This window comes from Scardinius erythrophthalmus, assembly GCF_964197995.2.
Source record: "Scardinius erythrophthalmus genome assembly, chromosome: 25".
In the NCBI taxonomy this organism is placed as follows: domain Eukaryota; kingdom Metazoa; phylum Chordata; class Actinopteri; order Cypriniformes; family Leuciscidae; genus Scardinius; species Scardinius erythrophthalmus.
Window position 1 is genome coordinate 11,205,991 of NC_138245.1, and position 20,857 is coordinate 11,226,847.

The following is a 20,857-nucleotide window of genomic DNA, read 5'->3' on the forward strand; positions in this document are numbered from 1 at the left end:
GGTGTAGGCAACACTGATTTTTGTCGTTGTTCTCTGTATTGACAGCACTCCAAATTTACAAAAAAATTAGCTCAATGTTTAAAAAAACATTGACTGCAACCTGTCTTTTGAAAATCATATTTCATATGTTACAAGAACAGCCTTTTTCCACCTTAGAAACATTGCTAAGCTACGTAATATGCTATCAGTTTCTGACGCAGAAAAGTTAGTTCATGCATTCATGACCTCGAGACTAGATTACTGTAATGCGTTATTAGCCGGTTGTCCTGCATCCTCAATAAACAAGCTACAGTTAGTCCAAAATGCCGCCGCTAGAGTTCTAACTAGATCAAGAAAATATGATCATATAACACCGATTTTATCATCCCTACATTGGTTACCTATAAAGTCCCGTATTAATTACAAGGTATTGCTACTGACTTATAAAGCCCTAAACGGCTTAGCTCCAGTCTTTTTAACGGATCTTCTATCGCCCTATAATCCATCGCGCTCTTTAAGGTCACTAAATTCGAGGCTTTTGGTCATACCTAGGATATCTAGGTCCACCAAAGGAGGGAAAGCATTTTCACATTTAGCACCAAAACTCTGGAATAGTCTTCCGGATACTGTTCGTTGCTCAGACTCGCTCTCCCAGTTTAAAACTAGATTAAAGACGCATCTCTTCAGCCAGGCATTCATATAATACTTTTAATTCTACAGTTAAATCCGACCTCTAGTTCATAAACGCCAGAGGAGAACTGGCCCCCGACTGAGCCCGGGTTCTCCCAAGGTTTTTTTTTCTCCATTAGGTCACCTGATGGAGTTTTTCGGTTCCTTGCCACTGTTGCCTTTGGCTTGCTCAGTTGGGGATATTTGGGGATATTTAATTTAATTAATCAATCAACGATACTATTGATCAGCATTACCGAACGTAGACGTTCCACTAGAAACAAACATTGATGTATTGTTCTAATTTATTACTGTGAAGCTGCTTTGATACAACCTGTGTTGTGAAAAGCGCTATATAAATAAACTTGACTTGACTTGACTTGAATGTTAAAATTGACCGGAGTTCTCCTTTAAAGCCTTTTTGGTGAGGTCTGAAGAATTTGAGCAGTTTTACACCACAGTATGGTAAAAGTAGTATAATGCATTTTATAGTAACATACTATACTGTATAGTATGTATATATACATAGCATATATATAAATATAAACCTGGCAAGACACAGCTGATTGCAATCTCGTCTCTCTCAACCTGTCCACCACCTTCTCAACGGTAGTGCCGAGACAGGGACATCAAGGAGGACAGCTTTATATTTTAGGAATCAAGACGAAATATTTTAGGAATCAAGACTCCTTGATCTCTGACAAATTAAGACAGAGATGTCTCTCCATTGCCAACATCTAAGGCTATATGCAGTTCAGAGACTGTCTCAGTACTGCCATAGTGTAATGAGCTCCACCAGTCTACCCAGCTGCTGCATATGCTCTGCCCACCAACCTCGATGTCATCTTACATGGTTTAGAAGTCAAAACGGGAGCCTTCAGTGATAAGGATATCCCCGGGAAAAGGTAATTCACTAAATTCCTTTCCACCCGAGGCATCCACCCATAAACCTGCTCCCTCAGACCCCTGACATTTGAATAACTCAAAGCCGAATGGACCACGTGGGCAGAGTATGGATGTCTCCACGCACCTGACACCTCAGTGTGCAGGCCTGGGAGAAAGGGAATGTCTGGCTGTGTCATGAGTCATAAGTTTCACTAGCTCATCGTATTCCATGGTTTGCTGTGTTGAGCAGGAAACAGATCTATTAAATACATCAGTTTCTACTGACAATACGTCTATTATATCAGAGTCATAGATGAGCAATAAGTCCTCGCTTACCATGAAAGAAACCGCTGAGTGGGCTTTCACTTGTGGCACAAAGATGATGGAGCTGGCGGGAGAGGTGAGGGAAACTCTCTCATGCTCCTCTACCAGATCCGTCTGAGATTCCCACAATCGTAGCCTGTGCGCTGCCTCAGCAAGTGCGGAGCTAGAGCCCTGGGGCTCAGCGGCTTGACTTTCTTCTCTCTTAAAGAGAGTCTGTCGGGAGCGGAGTTTTCTCAGTGAGAAATCATCGCAATTAATGCATCCATACCCCTTGAGGGCTGATCATGGATGCTCCACTTCCAGACAATTACACAGCTCATGACCATCCCCAGGCATTAAGAAACATGGGTACAGAGAAACACAGCATCTGAATAGTCTACACACCATTATTCTGCTCACCTTCTATTCTTTCTTCACACACTGCGGCTTCCTGAAGACAAAGATGCTGATGATGTGTTCTCATGCACCCTCCTTATATGCTGGGGCACACCTTTCGGCATCTGTGCCGAGCATCACCTTTGCACCTTTGCATTGTATGGCGTCTTTGTACATAGCGTCAGCAGCTGACGCAGCATAGAAGTTCCCTTGAAAAGGAACAGGGATATATACTGTGGAGTTAGTATGTGTTTTTTTTTTAAAGAATTTAATACTTTTGATAGCAAAGATGCATCAAGTTGTCAAAAGTGATAATAAAGACAATTGTAATGTTATACATTATTCATATTTCAAATTTCTTCTGAACTTTACAAAGAGTTCGGAAAAAATCACGGTTTCTACAAAAATATGAATGTAACATCTGCATCTGCCATCCATTCAATCAACCGCCAGAGGGAGCCATCTCCTGAGTACTGAGCACTGCTGGTTCTTCTTGCATCACTTCCTGTTCCTACCTGTTATAAACCATGTTGTGTGTGCATCATGTTGCGCAAAGTATTGCCAGTTTACCCTGTCTTTAGCAAGCGTTTCTGATACCTTGTTTGTTTGCCTCGTTAATGTTTCTCTGCCTGTTCTTGACCACAGTTTTTGGATTATAGACTTGGATTAGTTTGATGTTTGGACTGGCGCTACTGTTACTGTTACATACTGTGTATGTTTGTTGACCATGCTTCCTGTCTTGGATCATACTTTGTTGGTGTTACTGTGCTTAATAAAACACCACATATGGATTCAACTACTCTACTGAGTCAGTCATCGTTACTATTAAGCAGCACAGCTGTTTTCAACTTTGATAATAATAATGTTAATGATAATATTTTCACCAACTGATATTACATTTTCATTTAATATCAGCATATTAGAATAATTTCTCAAGGATAATGTGACTCTGAAGTAATGGCTGCTGAAAATTCAACTTTGCATCACAGAAATTAATTACATTGTGAATTACATTACTAAAATGGAAAACATTTGTTTTTAATTATTATAAAAATGTCACCATATTACTGTTTTTACTATTTTTGATCAAATAAATACAGCCTTGGTGAGCTTCTTTTAAAAACATTAAAGAAATCTTACTGACCAAAACTGACATGTGTGTGTGAAGACTGCCACTGAAGATATATATATACCCTTAGGGACATTGTATGTCCCCCACAGGGACATATATACCCATGCAGTTCATTGTCCAAATTATAAATTGTGATTTCTCTGCCATCTGCTTCTGTTCTGTCTGTCTCCACCCTCAGGCTGTGTGGGTTTGAACCATTTTTTGATCCAAGGGGGGACCAGCACATGTACAGTCGCATTCTGAATTGTGATTATGAGTTTGTCTCCCCCTGGTGGGATGAAGTCTCTCTCAATGCAAAGGATCTGGTGAGTAATGCATGCTAACATATCATTATTGTCCTGTTTGTAATGCTGATGATTTTCATGCACTGCAGAATGATTTCAAATGAGATGGGAGAGAAGAGTGTCAAAATATCAAAGGCAGACTCAGATGCTAATTTGCTCTTAATAATTTGCTCTAATAAGCTCTTTTTGTTTATTCATTATTAGCTGTTGGTTATCTTTTTTATGTTGTCTGTAGGTAAGTAAGCTCATTGTGCTGGACCCTCATAAACGTCTCATGGTGAAACAGGCTCTGGAACACCCATGGGTGCTTGGAAAAGCAGCACGATTCTCCCACATGGACACAACACAGAGAAAACTACAGGAATTTAATGCTCGGCGCAAATTAAAGGTCAGTCGTTGCTGCCCTGCAATGTTTTGGTGTTCAATGAAAAAGAAAGAAAGAAAGAAAATCTTTTAATAATCTAATCTACACACATGTGCCGAATTCTTAGAAATGTCCTCTTTGTATTGACATTGGTCTTATATAATAAAATTAAAAAAAAAAACTTTTATACCATTAAAAAAATGTAAGTGACTTGCACCTTGCATACAGAGTGTACATCATAATCATTAAATATATTTTTCAAGGTCAAAAATATTTGTATTATTAATTAATTAATATATATATATCAAGCTTCCATACATATTGACATTTTCTGGGTTGTGTTTGTTTTTATTTTTTACATTGGTTGCACTACATGACTTTGTTAGTAGCACCAGATGACTTTGAATTGGCAGATGAAAGTTATATACATTTTTAATTAACTAATTAAATATTTAATAATAAATAATAAAATAATATGTTTATAACTGTAACGTGTGTATTCTGTTATGTTCAGTTTGAGTCTTGTTAGGGCCCAAGCCCTGAAAGGACGAAGGCCCTATTGTTTTCCTGAGGATTATTATTATTATTAGGGCCCAAGCCCTGAAAGGGCAAAGGTCCTATTGTTTTCCTTAGGATTATTTGTTATTGTTTTCTTAGGGATTATTAGGGCCCAAACCCTGAAAGAGCTAAGGCCCTGTTGTTTTCCTAAGGATTATTATTAGGGCCCAAGCCCTAAAAGGGCGAAGGCCCTATTGTTTTCCTAAGGATTATTATTAGGGCCCAAGCCCTGAAAGGGTACAGAGCCCTATTGTTTTCTTTAGGATTATTAGGGCCCAAGCCCTGAAAGGGCGCAGAGCCCTATTGTTTTCCTGAAGATTATTATTATTAGGGCCCAAGCCCTGAAAGGATGAAGGCCCTATTGTTTTCCTACGGATTATTATTTGGGCCCAATTTTAAGGGCTAAATTATTATTATTAGGGCCCGAGCACCGATGGTGAGAGCACCCTATTGTTTTTGCTCCGTTTATTAGGCCCCAAGCCCTGAAAGGGCGAAGGCCCTATTGTTTTCGGTAGGATTATTAGGGCCCAAGCCCTGAAAGGGCGAAGGCCCTATTGTTTTCGTAAGGATTATTTTTTTCTATGATTATTAGGGCCCAAGCCCTGAAAGGGCGAAGGCCCTATTGTTTCAGGAAGGATTATTTTTTTTATTCATTATTATTAGGGCCCAAGCCCTGAAAGGGTGAAGGCCCTATTGTTTTCGGTAGGATTATTTTTAGGGACCAAGCCCTGAAAGGGTGAAGGCCCTATTGTTTTCGGTAGGATTATTTATTATTAGGGCCCAAGCCCTGAAAGGGCGAAGGCCCTATTGTTTTCGGTAGGATTATTTATTATTAGGGCCCAAGCCCTGAAAGGGCAAAGGCCCTATTGTTTTCGGTAGGATTATTTGTTATAAGGGCCCAAGCCCTGAAAGGGTGAAGGCCCTATTGTTTTCGTTAGGATTATTAGGGCCCAAGCCCTGAAAGGGCGAAGGCCCTATTGTTTTCGTAAGGATTATTTTTTTCTATGATTATTAGGGCCCAAGCCCTGAAAGGGCGAAGGCCCTATTGTTTCCGGAAGGATTATTTTTTTTCTTCATTATTATTAGGGCCCAAGCCCTGAAAGGTTGAAGGCCCTATTTTTTTCGTTAGGATTATTATTAGGGCCCAAGCCCTGAAAGGGCGAAGGCCCTATTGTTTTCGGTATGATTATTAGGGCCCAAGCCCTGAAAGGGCGAAGGCCCTATTGTTTCCGGTAGGATTATTATTATTATTATTATTATTATTATTAGGGCCCAAGCCCTGAAAGGGCGAAGAGCCCTATTGTTTCCGGTAGGATTATTTATTATTATTATTATTATTATTATTTTGTCAACCTTTCGGGCACTTTTGAGGCCCTTAACATGCTCAAAAACTCTTGAAATTTTGCACACACATCAGAACCTGCGGCCATCAGGGCCGGACTGAAGCTGGTTCGACAGCGCCCCCTGGAATGGTGTCCGAAAACTTGGTCTATAAATCAAACACGCTTGCATATAATAATATGAAACTCAGTACACATATAGATCTCATCGGGCCGAACAACTTTCGTGCTCTAAGTTTTACACCAGCCCAACAGGAAGTCAACTATTATGGGTTGTTTGAAAAACGCATCCTCTGGAATTTGAAATACTCCTCCTAGAATATTCGTCCAATCACAACCAAACTCGGTGTGCATGAAGTCAAGACATTGAGGATGCTAAATTGCGGACGGATTTTTGATATCTCGAACGGTTTGGCTGTGGCGAGGAAACAAATTTATGGCGAATAATGGGACACAGGAAGTGTGTTATAACTTCTGCATACATTAACTGATCTTGATGAAACTTTCGCAGTGTGTTTGTTGTAAGAGGCCGATCACAAGGATGTGACTATTGTGAGTCAAAGTTATAGCGCCACCAACTGGCAGCAGGAAGTGTGTCACTTTCAAAATGCTTTGAAGTCACCCTCTTAATTTTACCCGATTTGCTTCAAACTTTATGTGTATAATGTAAACACACGGCAGATGTAGACCTGTGAAAGGATTATTGACATCTTAGATACTGTTGCCGTGGCAACGCATCAAATTTTAATATTCTTTTCGGATGCGTTTGAGACTCTTAACATGCTTGAAATTGGATGAAACTCGACAGACACATAACACTTATTAGCCAGTAGACATGTGAAAAGTTTCAGAAACAGGCGTGGCAGGGGGGCTCAACAGCGCCCTCTTGAACAGGGTCTGAAAACTTGGTCCATATATCAAACACGCTTGCATGAATTAATATGAAACTCGGTACACATATAGATTTCATGGGGCCGAACAACTTTCCCTCTGTCAAGTTTCACGCCAGCCCAACAGGAAGTCGGCTATTATGGGTTGTTTGGAAAACGCTTGCTGTGGAATGTGATGTACTCCTCCTAGAGAATTCATTCAATCACCTCCAAACTCAGTCAGCATGAAGTAAAGACATTGAGGATGCTAAATTGCGGACGGATTTTTGATATCTTGAACGGTTTGGCCGTGGCGAGGAATCGAAATTTATGGCGAGAAAAGAGAAACACGAAGTGAAATAACTTCTGCATACATTAACTGATCTTGATGAAACTTCAGCAGTTTGTTCATGGTAAGAGGCCGATCAGATGGATGTAACTATTGTGAGTCAAAGTTATAGCGCCACCAACTGGCAGCAGGAAGTGTGTCACTTTCAACATGCTTTTGACAAAAGTTAGTTTTAAATACAGTAAAAAAAAAAAAGGTTTTATATTGTTCTCATCAAGCCGGACAACTTTCTAATTTACATTCAATAGCTCAGAGCAAAAGGAAGTCAGATATTTTGGTCTGAATGTGGATTTTTTTTTTTGCAAAATCAGCCTCTGAATTTTTAGCCACTCCTCTTAAACTATTTATTTTATTCCCACCAAACTTTTTCAACATGATGAAAATACATTAAATATGCTAAATTGAGAACGGATAATAAATATCTCAAACGGTTTTGCTATGGCGAGGGATTGAAGTAATGTCCAAAAAGGAAAAACTAAAAGCCTCAAATTTTCTAAAAATGTAATTATATACCATTTATTTCTATATAAAAGTATACAAATATCACAACTAAACCCATTTTATTCTGTTTTTTTTTTCAATTTAATAATTATAAGTTTAAAAATAGTAATTGTACTATTTAGTCCCATAAAAGTCAAGTCATACATAGGGCTATACTGCCCTCTTGTGTTCAAAATCAGGTAGGCCTATTGTATCTACATAAAAATATACTAGGTATGTGACGGTGAGAATATTTTACCACCGGTTAATTGACGTGTGACACCGCTGGGGGCTTTTGAATCGCAAACTTAAAAACGAAAGTAAAATATGTTCGTCCGCACTGACATTGATAGTGGTTGAGCGAGCGTTTCAAATGAATTCCTATAGAAGTAGGAATTAACTGAAAAACGTTCACTCTGTTCTGCTCGTTCCTCACCGTGGATGTGCACCGTTTTAAATAGCTCCATCCATCCATCCATCTTCTACCGCTTATCCGGGGCCGGGTCGCGGGGGCAGCAGTCTAAGCAGGGATGCCCAGACTTCCCTCTCCCCAGACACTTCCTCCAGCTCTTCCGGGGGGACACCGAGGCGTTCCCAGGCCAGCTGGGAGACATAGTCTCCAGCGTGTCCTAGGTCTTCCCCGGGGTCTCCTCCCGGTGGGACATGCCCGGAACACCTTCCCGGGAAGGCGTCCAGGAGGCATCCGGAAAAGATGCCCGAGCCACCTCAACTGACCCCTCTCGATGTGGAGGAGCAGCGGCTCTAATCTGAGCTCCTCCCGAGTGACCGAGCTTCTCACCCTATCTCTAAGGGATCGCCCAGCCACCCTGCGGAGAAAGCTCATTTCGGCCGCTTGTATCGGGATCTTGTCCTTTCGGTCATGACCCACAGCTCATGACCATAGGTGAGAGTAGGAACGTAGATTGACTGGTAAATCGAGAGCTTCGCCTTGCGGCTCAGCTCCTTCTTTACCACGACAGACCGGTACAGGGACCGCATTACTGCAGAAGCTGCACCGATCCGCCTGTCAATCTCCCGTTCCATCCTTCCCTCACTCGTGAACAAGACCCCAAGATACTTGAACTCCTCCACATGAGGCAGGAGCTCTCCACCAACCTGAAGCGAGCAAGCCACCCTTTTCCGACTGAGAACCATGGCCTCGGACTTGGAGGTGCTGATTTTCATCCCAGCCGCTTCACACTCGGCTGCAAACCGTCCCAGTGCATGCTGGAGGTCCTGGTCTGATGAGGCCAACACGACAACATCATCCGCAAAGAGCAGAGATGAAATCGTGTGGTCCCCAAACCCGACCCCCTCCGGCCCCTGGCTGCGCCTAGAAATTCTGTCCATAAAAATTATGAACAGAACCGGCGACAAAGGGCAGCCCTGCCGGAGTCCAACACGCACCGGGAACAAGTCTGACTTACTGCTGGCAATACGAACCAAGCTCCTGCTCCGGTCGTACAGGGACCGGATAGCCCTTAGCAAAGGGCCCCGGACCCCATACTCCCGGAGCACCCTCCACAGGCCGCCGCGAGGGACACAGTCGAATGCCTTCTCCAAATCCACAAAGCACATGTAGATTGGTTGGGCAAACTCCCATGAGCCCTCCAGCACCCTGTAGAGGGTATAGAGCTGGTCCAGTGTTCCACGACCGGGACGAAAACCACACTGTTCCTCCTGAATCCGAGGTTCTACTATCGGCCGGATTCTCCTCTCCAGTACCCTGGCATAGACTTTCCCAGGGAGGCTGAGAAGTGTGATCCCCCTATAGTTTGAGCACACCCTCCGATCCCCCTTCTTGAAAAGAGGGACCACCACCCCGGTCTGCCAGTCCAAAGGTACTGTCCCCAACCGCCACGCGATGTTGCAGAGGCGTGTCAGCCAAGACAGCCCCACAACATCCAGAGACTTGAGGTACTCAGGGCGGATCTCATCCACCCCCGGTGCCTTGCCACCGAGGAGTTTCTTGACTACCTCGGTGACTTCAGCTTGGGTGATGGATGAGTCCGCCTCCGAGCCCTCAGCCTCTGCTTCCTCAATGGAAGACGTGACGGCGGGATTGAGGAGATCCTCGAAGTATTCCTTCCACCGTCCGGTGATATCCCCAGTCGAGGTCAACAGCTGCCCACCTCCACTGTAAACAGCGTTGGTAGGGCACTGCTTCCCCCTCCTGAGGCGCCGGACGGTTTGCCAGAATCTCTTCGAGGCCGACCGATAGTCCTTCTCCATGGCCTCACCGAACTCCTCCCAGGCCCGAGTTTTTGCCTCCACAACCACCCGGGCTGCAGTCCGCTTGGCCCGTCGGTACCCATCAGCTGCCTCAGGAGTCCCACAAGCCAGCCAGGCCCGATAGGACTCCTTCTTCAGCTTGACGGCATCCCTTACTTCCGGTGTCCACCACCGGGTTCGGCAGACTCGGCAGACCCAAACGTACTGTGAGGGTCTGTTGGGAACGTTTGGCCGAATCTCCTGTCAGAGAGATCTTCAACTCCCACCTCCGGCAGAGCTTCGACCAGATCCCGAGGGAGTCTGGAGATATTGAGTCCGAGTGGACCATGTTCTCCACCTCCATTGTCAACGCGGCCACTCGGAGCTGTGGCCGTAAGGTCTCCGGTTTTAAATAGCTAATATGAGCATTTTAGTTTAATTTTAAAATTAGCACCTTTTGGGGGGAGGATTGCTTGAAATTATTTTACAAAAGCACAATGTTGTGTTTTATTGCAACTGTACACAAATATAAGTTAACACTTTGCAGTTTGAATGTCGTCCTGTATAATGACGGAGTATGTTTTTTTTTTTCAATCGCACCCACGCCACACACACACACACACACGGTTTACTATCTTTGTTGGGACTCTCCATAGACTTAATGGTTTTATACTGTACAAACTGTATATTCTATCTCCTCACACTAACCCTAGCCCTAAACCTACCTATCCCAGAAAACTTTCTGCATTTTTACATTTCCAAAAAAACTCATTCTGTATGATTTATAAGCTTGTTTACCCATGGGGACCTCTATTTAGGTCCCTACTGTGACACGAGTCCCCATGAGTCGGTGTGCATTCAGGTTGAAGTCCCCACCGGGATAGAAAAACATGAACACACACACACACACACACACACACACACACACACACACACACACACACACACACACATTACAGCATTGTAATCTTGACATCGCAGCCTGTTCATTATAGCCTTCATAAAATATAATAATAAAATAGTCAACCTAACATATAAAAATTACACTGCTCTAAATAGTCAGTAGTACAATTCATACATTCACAGTAAGCACCGCACCACTGTGATGTTTCCAAGCACATTTTTGCGCTTGTGAAGAGGATGATTTTTTCCATCGATATTGGAACATGAGTGAAGAACAAAGCCTATAATAAAGAATAGTTTAGCATCCAAATACATCGCAAATGTAGAAACAAGAGGGTTACGTGAGCCCAACACTGCTTTCTTTCATTTTTATTTTTACATTAAATTTAAAGGATTTGTTGTGGAATATTTTGAGTGTATCATAAAATCAGAATAAGGTAAGTCAAGTAATATTTTTGGTCTTTTATATATATATATATAAATATAGCTGCGAGCAGTGATGAAGGGCCAAAGCCGGCGGTACCGCCACCCCGGTGCCTTTAGGTAACTAAAGGCACCGGGGTTGCGGTGCCACCGGCTTGGGCCCGTAATCGCTGCTCGCAGCTATATTTATTATTATTATTATTATTTTGTCAACCTTTCGGGCACTTTTGGGGCCCTTAACATGCTCGAAAACTCTTGAAATTTTGCACACACGTCAGAACCCGCGGCCATTAGGGCCGGACTGAAGCTGGTACCCGGGCGTGGCAGGGGGGCTCGACAGCGCCCCCTGGAACGGGATCCAAACACGTGTCCATAAATCAAACACGCTTGCATGTAATAATATGAAACTCGGTACACATATAGATCTCATCGGGCCGAACAACTTTCGTGCTCTAAGTTTTACGCCAGCCAAACAGGAAGTTGGCTATTTAGCGTTGTTTGGAAACGCATGCTGTGGAATTTAATGTACTCCTCCTAGGGAATTCATCGATTCGCCTCCAAACTCGGTGTGCATGAAGTCAAGACATTGAGGATGCTAAATTGCGGACGGATTTTTGATATCTCGAACGGTTTGGCCGTGGCGAGGAAACAAATTTATGGCGAAAAAATGAAACAGGAAGTGTGTTATAACTTCTGCATACATTAACTGATCTTGATGAAACTTCAGCAGTGTGTTCGTTGTAAGAGGCCGATCACATGGATGTGACTATTGTGAGTCAAAGTTATAGCGCCACCAACAGGCAGCAGGAAGTACATCACTTTCAAAATGCTTTGAAATCAGTGTCTTATTTTTACCCGATTTGCTTCAAACTTTATGTGTACAATGTAGACGCACGGCAGATGTAAACCTGTGAAAGGATTATTGATATCTTAGATACTGTTGCCGTGGCAACGCATCAAACTTTAATATTTTTTTTTTTATGCTTTTGAGACTCTTAACATACTTGAAATTGAATGAAACTCAACAGACACATCACATTTATTAGCCCGTAGACATGTGCAAAGTTTCAGAAACGGGCGTGGTGGAATGGCTCAGTAGCGCCACCTTTAGTCAAAAATGGGGGCTTAGTTTTTCCTAGAATCACAAAACTTGGTATGTGTATTGTTCTCATCAAGACGGACAACTTTCTGATTTACATGAACCATCTCCGACCAACAGGAAGAGAGATATTTTGGTTTGAATGTGGATTTTCTGAAGAATTTTCTCTCCCTCTCTCTGTGTCTGTGTGTGTGTGTGTGAGGGGAGGGGGGGATTTGACTATTGCTTTTATATTGTTAATCAAGGTTTCAGGGGCTTTTGGGGTCCTTAACGTGCTCAAAAACTCTTGAAACTTTGCACACAGGTCAGAACCCACGGCCATCAGGGCCGGGCTGAAGCTGGTACCTGGGCGTGGCTGGGGGGCTCAACAGCGCCCCCTTGAACGGGGTTCTAAAACTTGATCCATATATCAAACACGCTCGCATGAATTAATATGAAACTCGGTACACATATAGATCTCATCGGGCCGAACAACTTTTCCCCGGTCAAGTTTTACGCCAGCCCAACAGGAAGTCGGCTATTATGGGTTGTTTGGAAAACACTTGCTGTGGAATGCGAAGTACTCCTCCTAGAGAATTCATCCAATCCCCACCAAACTCGGTGTGCATGAAGTCAAGACATTGAGGATTCTAAATTTCGGACGGATTTTTGATATCTCGAACGGTTTGGCCGTGGCGAGGAAACGAATTTATGGTAGAGAAAAGAGAAACACGAAGTGGAATAACTTATGCATACATTAACTGATCTTGATGAAACTTCAGCAGTGTGTTCGTGGTAAGAGGCCGATCACCTGGATGTAACTATTGTGAGTCAAAGTTATAGCGCCACCAACTGGCAGCAGGAAGTGTGTCACTTTCAACATGCTTTTGACAAAAGTGGGCGGGTTAGTTTTAACTACAGTAAAAAAAAAAAAAGTTTTATATTGTACTCATCAAGCCGGACAACTTTCTAATTAACATTCATTAGCTCCGGCCATCTGGAAGTCAGATATTTTGGTCTGAATGTGGATTTTTTGGATATTTCAGACTCTGAGTTTTTAGTTACTCCTGCTTATACATAGGGCTATACTGCCCTCTTGTGTTCAAAATCAGGTAGGCCTATTGTATCTACATAAAAATATACTAGGTATGTGACGGTGAGAATATTTTACCACCGGTTAATTGACGTGTGACACCGCTGGGGGCTTTTGAATCGCAAACTTAAAAACGAAAGTAAAATATGTTCGTCCGCACTGACATTGATAGTGGTTGAGCGAGCGTTTCAAATGAATTCCTATAGAAGTAGGAATTAACTGAAAAACGTTCACTCTGTTCTGCTCGTTCCTCACCGTGGATGTGCACCGTTTTAAATAGCTCCATCCATCCATCCATCTTCTACCGCTTATCCGGGGCCGGGTCGCGGGGGCAGCAGTCTAAGCAGGGATGCCCAGACTTCCCTCTCCCCAGACACTTCCTCCAGCTCTTCCGGGGGGACACCGAGGCGTTCCCAGGCCAGCTGGGAGACATAGTCTCCAGCGTGTCCTAGGTCTTCCCCGGGGTCTCCTCCCGGTGGGACATGCCCGGAACACCTTCCCGGGAAGGCGTCCAGGAGGCATCCGGAAAAGATGCCCGAGCCACCTCAACTGACCCCTCTCGATGTGGAGGAGCAGCGGCTCTAATCTGAGCTCCTCCCGAGTGACCGAGCTTCTCACCCTATCTCTAAGGGATCGCCCAGCCACCCTGCGGAGAAAGCTCATTTCGGCCGCTTGTATCGGGATCTTGTCCTTTCGGTCATGACCCACAGCTCATGACCATAGGTGAGAGTAGGAACGTAGATTGACTGGTAAATCGAGAGCTTCGCCTTGCGGCTCAGCTCCTTCTTTACCACGACAGACCGGTACAGGGACCGCATTACTGCAGAAGCTGCACCGATCCGCCTGTCAATCTCCCGTTCCATCCTTCCCTCACTCGTGAACAAGACCCCAAGATACTTGAACTCCTCCACATGAGGCAGGAGCTCTCCACCAACCTGAAGCGAGCAAGCCACCCTTTTCCGACTGAGAACCATGGCCTCGGACTTGGAGGTGCTGATTTTCATCCCAGCCGCTTCACACTCGGCTGCAAACCGTCCCAGTGCATGCTGGAGGTCCTGGTCTGATGAGGCCAACACGACAACATCATCCGCAAAGAGCAGAGATGAAATCGTGTGGTCCCCAAACCCGACCCCCTCCGGCCCCTGGCTGCGCCTAGAAATTCTGTCCATAAAAATTATGAACAGAACCGGCGACAAAGGGCAGCCCTGCCGGAGTCCAACACGCACCGGGAACAAGTCTGACTTACTGCTGGCAATACGAACCAAGCTCCTGCTCCGGTCGTACAGGGACCGGATAGCCCTTAGCAAAGGGCCCCGGACCCCATACTCCCGGAGCACCCTCCACAGGCCGCCGCGAGGGACACAGTCGAATGCCTTCTCCAAATCCACAAAGCACATGTAGATTGGTTGGGCAAACTCCCATGAGCCCTCCAGCACCCTGTAGAGGGTATAGAGCTGGTCCAGTGTTCCACGACCGGGACGAAAACCACACTGTTCCTCCTGAATCCGAGGTTCTACTATCGGCCGGATTCTCCTCTCCAGTACCCTGGCATAGACTTTCCCAGGGAGGCTGAGAAGTGTGATCCCCCTATAGTTTGAGCACACCCTCCGATCCCCCTTCTTGAAAAGAGGGACCACCACCCCGGTCTGCCAGTCCAAAGGTACTGTCCCCAACCGCCACGCGATGTTGCAGAGGCGTGTCAGCCAAGACAGCCCCACAACATCCAGAGACTTGAGGTACTCAGGGCGGATCTCATCCACCCCCGGTGCCTTGCCACCGAGGAGTTTCTTGACTACCTCGGTGACTTCAGCTTGGGTGATGGATGAGTCCGCCTCCGAGCCCTCAGCCTCTGCTTCCTCAATGGAAGACGTGACGGCGGGATTGAGGAGATCCTCGAAGTATTCCTTCCACCGTCCGGTGATATCCCCAGTCGAGGTCAACAGCTGCCCACCTCCACTGTAAACAGCGTTGGTAGGGCACTGCTTCCCCCTCCTGAGGCGCCGGACGGTTTGCCAGAATCTCTTCGAGGCCGACCGATAGTCCTTCTCCATGGCCTCACCGAACTCCTCCCAGGCCCGAGTTTTTGCCTCCACAACCACCCGGGCTGCAGTCCGCTTGGCCCGTCGGTACCCATCAGCTGCCTCAGGAGTCCCACAAGCCAGCCAGGCCCGATAGGACTCCTTCTTCAGCTTGACGGCATCCCTTACTTCCGGTGTCCACCACCGGGTTCGGCAGACTCGGCAGACCCAAACGTACTGTGAGGGTCTGTTGGGAACGTTTGGCCGAATCTCCTGTCAGAGAGATCTTCAACTCCCACCTCCGGCAGAGCTTCGACCAGATCCCGAGGGAGTCTGGAGATATTGAGTCCGAGTGGACCATGTTCTCCACCTCCATTGTCAACGCGGCCACTCGGAGCTGTGGCCGTAAGGTCTCCGGTTTTAAATAGCTAATATGAGCATTTTAGTTTAATTTTAAAATTAGCACCTTTTGGGGGGAGGATTGCTTGAAATTATTTTACAAAAGCACAATGTTGTGTTTTATTGCAACTGTACACAAATATAAGTTAACACTTTGCAGTTTGAATGTCGTCCTGTATAATGACGGAGTATGTTTTTTTTTTTCAATCGCACCCACGCCACACACACACACACACACGGTTTACTATCTTTGTTGGGACTCTCCATAGACTTAATGGTTTTATACTGTACAAACTGTATATTCTATCTCCTCACACTAACCCTAGCCCTAAACCTACCTATCCCAGAAAACTTTCTGCATTTTTACATTTCCAAAAAAACTCATTCTGTATGATTTATAAGCTTGTTTACCCATGGGGACCTCTATTTAGGTCCCTACTGTGACACGAGTCCCCATGAGTCGGTGTGCATTCAGGTTGAAGTCCCCACCGGGATAGAAAAACATGAACACACACACACACACACACACACACACACACACACACACACACATTACAGCATTGTAATCTTGACATCGCAGCCTGTTCATTATAGCCTTCATAAAATATAATAATAAAATAGTCAACCTAACATATAAAAATTACACTGCTCTAAATAGTCAGTAGTACAATTCATACATTCACAGTAAGCACCGCACCACTGTGATGTTTCCAAGCACATTTTTGCGCTTGTGAAGAGGATGATTTTTTCCATCGATATTGGAACATGAGTGAAGAACAAAGCCTATAATAAAGAATAGTTTAGCATCCAAATACATCGCAAATGTAGAAACAAGAGGGTTACGTGAGCCCAACACTGCTTTCTTTCATTTTTATTTTTACATTAAATTTAAAGGATTTGTTGTGGAATATTTTGAGTGTATCATAAAATCAGAATAAGGTAAGTCAAGTAATATTTTTGGTCTTTTATATATATATATATAAATATAGCTGCGAGCAGTGATGAAGGGCCAAAGCCGGCGGTACCGCCACCCCGGTGCCTTTAGGTAACTAAAGGCACCGGGGTTGCGGTGCCACCGGCTTGGGCCCGTAATCGCTGCTCGCAGCTATATTTATTATTATTATTATTATTTTGTCAACCTTTCGGGCACTTTTGGGGCCCTTAACATGCTCGAAAACTCTTGAAATTTTGCACACACGTCAGAACCCGCGGCCATTAGGGCCGGACTGAAGCTGGTACCCGGGCGTGGCAGGGGGGCTCGACAGCGCCCCCTGGAACGGGATCCAAACACGTGTCCATAAATCAAACACGCTTGCATGTAATAATATGAAACTCGGTACACATATAGATCTCATCGGGCCGAACAACTTTCGTGCTCTAAGTTTTACGCCAGCCAAACAGGAAGTTGGCTATTTAGCGTTGTTTGGAAACGCATGCTGTGGAATTTAATGTACTCCTCCTAGGGAATTCATCGATTCGCCTCCAAACTCGGTGTGCATGAAGTCAAGACATTGAGGATGCTAAATTGCGGACGGATTTTTGATATCTCGAACGGTTTGGCCGTGGCGAGGAAACAAATTTATGGCGAAAAAATGAAACAGGAAGTGTGTTATAACTTCTGCATACATTAACTGATCTTGATGAAACTTCAGCAGTGTGTTCGTTGTAAGAGGCCGATCACATGGATGTGACTATTGTGAGTCAAAGTTATAGCGCCACCAACAGGCAGCAGGAAGTACATCACTTTCAAAATGCTTTGAAATCAGTGTCTTATTTTTACCCGATTTGCTTCAAACTTTATGTGTACAATGTAGACGCACGGCAGATGTAAACCTGTGAAAGGATTATTGATATCTTAGATACTGTTGCCGTGGCAACGCATCAAACTTTAATATTTTTTTTTTTATGCTTTTGAGACTCTTAACATACTTGAAATTGAATGAAACTCAACAGACACATCACATTTATTAGCCCGTAGACATGTGCAAAGTTTCAGAAACGGGCGTGGTGGAATGGCTCAGTAGCGCCACCTTTAGTCAAAAATGGGGGCTTAGTTTTTCCTAGAATCACAAAACTTGGTATGTGTATTGTTCTCATCAAGACGGACAACTTTCTGATTTACATGAACCATCTCCGACCAACAGGAAGAGAGATATTTTGGTTTGAATGTGGATTTTCTGAAGAATTTTCTCTCCCTCTCTCTGTGTCTGTGTGTGTGTGTGTGAGGGGAGGGGGGGATTTGACTATTGCTTTTATATTGTTAATCAAGGTTTCAGGGGCTTTTGGGGTCCTTAACGTGCTCAAAAACTCTTGAAACTTTGCACACAGGTCAGAACCCACGGCCATCAGGGCCGGGCTGAAGCTGGTACCTGGGCGTGGCTGGGGGGCTCAACAGCGCCCCCTTGAACGGGGTTCTAAAACTTGATCCATATATCAAACACGCTCGCATGAATTAATATGAAACTCGGTACACATATAGATCTCATCGGGCCGAACAACTTTTCCCCGGTCAAGTTTTACGCCAGCCCAACAGGAAGTCGGCTATTATGGGTGGTTTGGAAAACGCTTGCTGTGGAATGTGAAATACTCCTCCTAGAAAATTCACCGTGTCCCCTTCAAACTCGGTGTGCATGTAGTCAAGACTTTGAGGATGCTAAATTGCGGACGGATTTTTGATATCTCGAACGGTTTGGCTGTGGCGAGGAATCGAATTTATGGCGAGAAAAGAGAAACACGGAAGTGGAATAACTTCTGCATACATTAACTGATCTTGATGAAACTTCAGCAGTGTGTTCGTGGTAAGAGGCCGATCAGATGGATGTAGCTATTGTGAGTCAAAGTTATAGCGCCACCAACTGGCAGCAGGAAGTGTGTCACTTTCAACATGCTTTTGACAAAAGTGGGGGGGTTAGTTTTAACTACAGTAAAGAAAAAACAGTTTGTATATTGTTCTCATCAAGCCGGACAACTTTCTAATTTACATTCAATAGCTCTGGCCATCAGGAAGTCAGATATTTTGGTCTGAATGTGAATTTTTTTGCAAAATCAGCCTCTGAATTTTTAGCCACTCCTCTTAAACTATTTATTTTATTCGTACCAAACTTTTTCAACATGATGAAACTACATTAAATATGCTAAATTGTGAATGGATAATAAATATCTCAAACGGTTTTGCTATGGCGAGGGATTAAAGTAATGTCCAAAAAGGAAACACTAAAAATCTTCTAAAAATGTAATTATATACCATTTATTTCTATATAAAAGAATACAAATATCACAACTAAACCCATTTTATTCTGTTTTTGCAATTCAAGAAGAATGAAAAAGTTAAAACAGGCTATTTAGTGCTATTTGGTATAATGCTGAATCGTTCAGTTATGAGAAAACACGTGATGCGTGATGGTTCTGCCGTGATCTTTGTTTAACTATTTTCGCTGCTGAAACAGAACAAAAACAGTCAACATTGCATCTAAAATGTAAGTGACTTAATTGTAACTGTTTATTAACCTGTTGTATGAAATCTAGGGGTGGGAGAAAAAAATGTATTCTTAGATGCATCGCGATGCGGACGTGGACGATTCTGAATCGATTCACAAATGTCAAAAAATCGATTCTCTAAAAAAATATTTTTCTAATAACGTAATATTGACGGAAGGCAAAAGGCGGAACTCTAAGCGGACGTGCGTGCAGTCTGTGGCGCGCACATAACAGAGAAGTTTCTTCTGCTCACCAAGGCTGCATTTATTTGATTAAAAATACAAACAAAAACAGTAATATTGTAAAATATTATTCCAATTTAAAACAGTTTAAAATATATTAAAATAGAAAGCAGCTGTTATTTATTCCTGTGATCAAAGCTGAGTTTTCAGCATCATTACTCCAGTCGTCACTGTCACATGATCCTTCAGAAATTATTCTAATATGATGATTTATACTCAAGAAACATTCATTATTATTTTAAATGTCGAAAACAGTTGTGTACAGTCTTTGATGAATAGAAAGTTCAAAAGAACAGCATTTATCTGAAATCTAAAGCTTTTGTAACGTTAAACACTACCGCTCAAAAGTTTTGGGTTAGTAATAATTAAAATTTTATTTTTGGGGGAAATAAATAAAATAAATCAGTACTTTTATTTATGAAGGATGAGTTAAACTGGTCAACAGTTACAGTAAAGACATTTATAATGTTAAAAATATATATATTTGAAATATATGCTGTTCTTTTGAACTTTACATTCATCAAAGCATTTTGAAAAAAAAATCTGTACACAACTGTTTTCAACATTGAAAATAATAATGAATATTTATTGAGCATCAATCATCATATTAGTATGATTTCTGAAGGATCATGTGACACTGAAGACTGGAGTAATGATGCTGAAAACTCAACTTTGATCACAGAAATGAATTACTATGTAAAATATTTAAAAATTGAAAACAGCTGTTTTAAATTGGAATAATATTTCACAATATTACTGTTTTTGTTTGTATTTTTAATCAATAAATGCAGCCTTGGTGAGCAGAAGAGACTTCTCCTAAAAACATTAAAAATCTTACTGACCTCAAACTTTTGAACAATAATATATATATATATATATATATATATATATATATATATATATATATATATATATATATATATATATATATATATATAATATAGCTGCGAGCAGCGATTACGGGCCCAAGCCGGCGGTACCGCAACCCCGGTGCCTTTAGGTAACTAAAGGCACCGGGGTTGCGGTACCACCGGCTTGGGCCCGTAATCGCTGCTCGCAGCTATATATATATATATATATATATATATATATATATACATACATACACACACATACATATATATGTATATATATATATATATATATATATATATATATATATATATATATATATATATATATCCCTTGTGCATCGTTTAAATTTACTACCTTTCGTTATGTTTGTGGCTGAAAACAGCCACTACTTTAAACTGCTGTAAAAATGTATCAGATAAATATTTTTTTTCAATTTTTTTTGCATAAATCTATTAATCAACCTCTGTCCTGCTCAAAAATACTAAATGTTTAAAAAAAATTCAGGATTTTAACTCTTTAATTGCCAAATTCGTAAATGATGTCACTGATT

The 20,857-nt window shown here is 42.9% G+C and overlaps 1 protein-coding gene across 1 annotated transcript in view; it reads left to right on the forward strand.

Annotated features, from left to right (window-relative positions):
• Nucleotides 1-20,857, forward strand: part of LOC308685463 (calcium/calmodulin-dependent protein kinase type IV) — a gene marked incomplete at both ends in the record, with an annotated part of 330,142 nt that overhangs the window by 164,597 nt on the left and 144,688 nt on the right. The window contains 2 exons of the mRNA XM_081357242.1: nucleotides 3,543-3,669; nucleotides 3,884-4,036. Coding sequence (XP_081213368.1) covers nucleotides 3,543-3,669; nucleotides 3,884-4,036 — 280 coding nt within the window. The remainder of the gene's footprint in view (nucleotides 1-3,542; nucleotides 3,670-3,883; nucleotides 4,037-20,857) is intronic.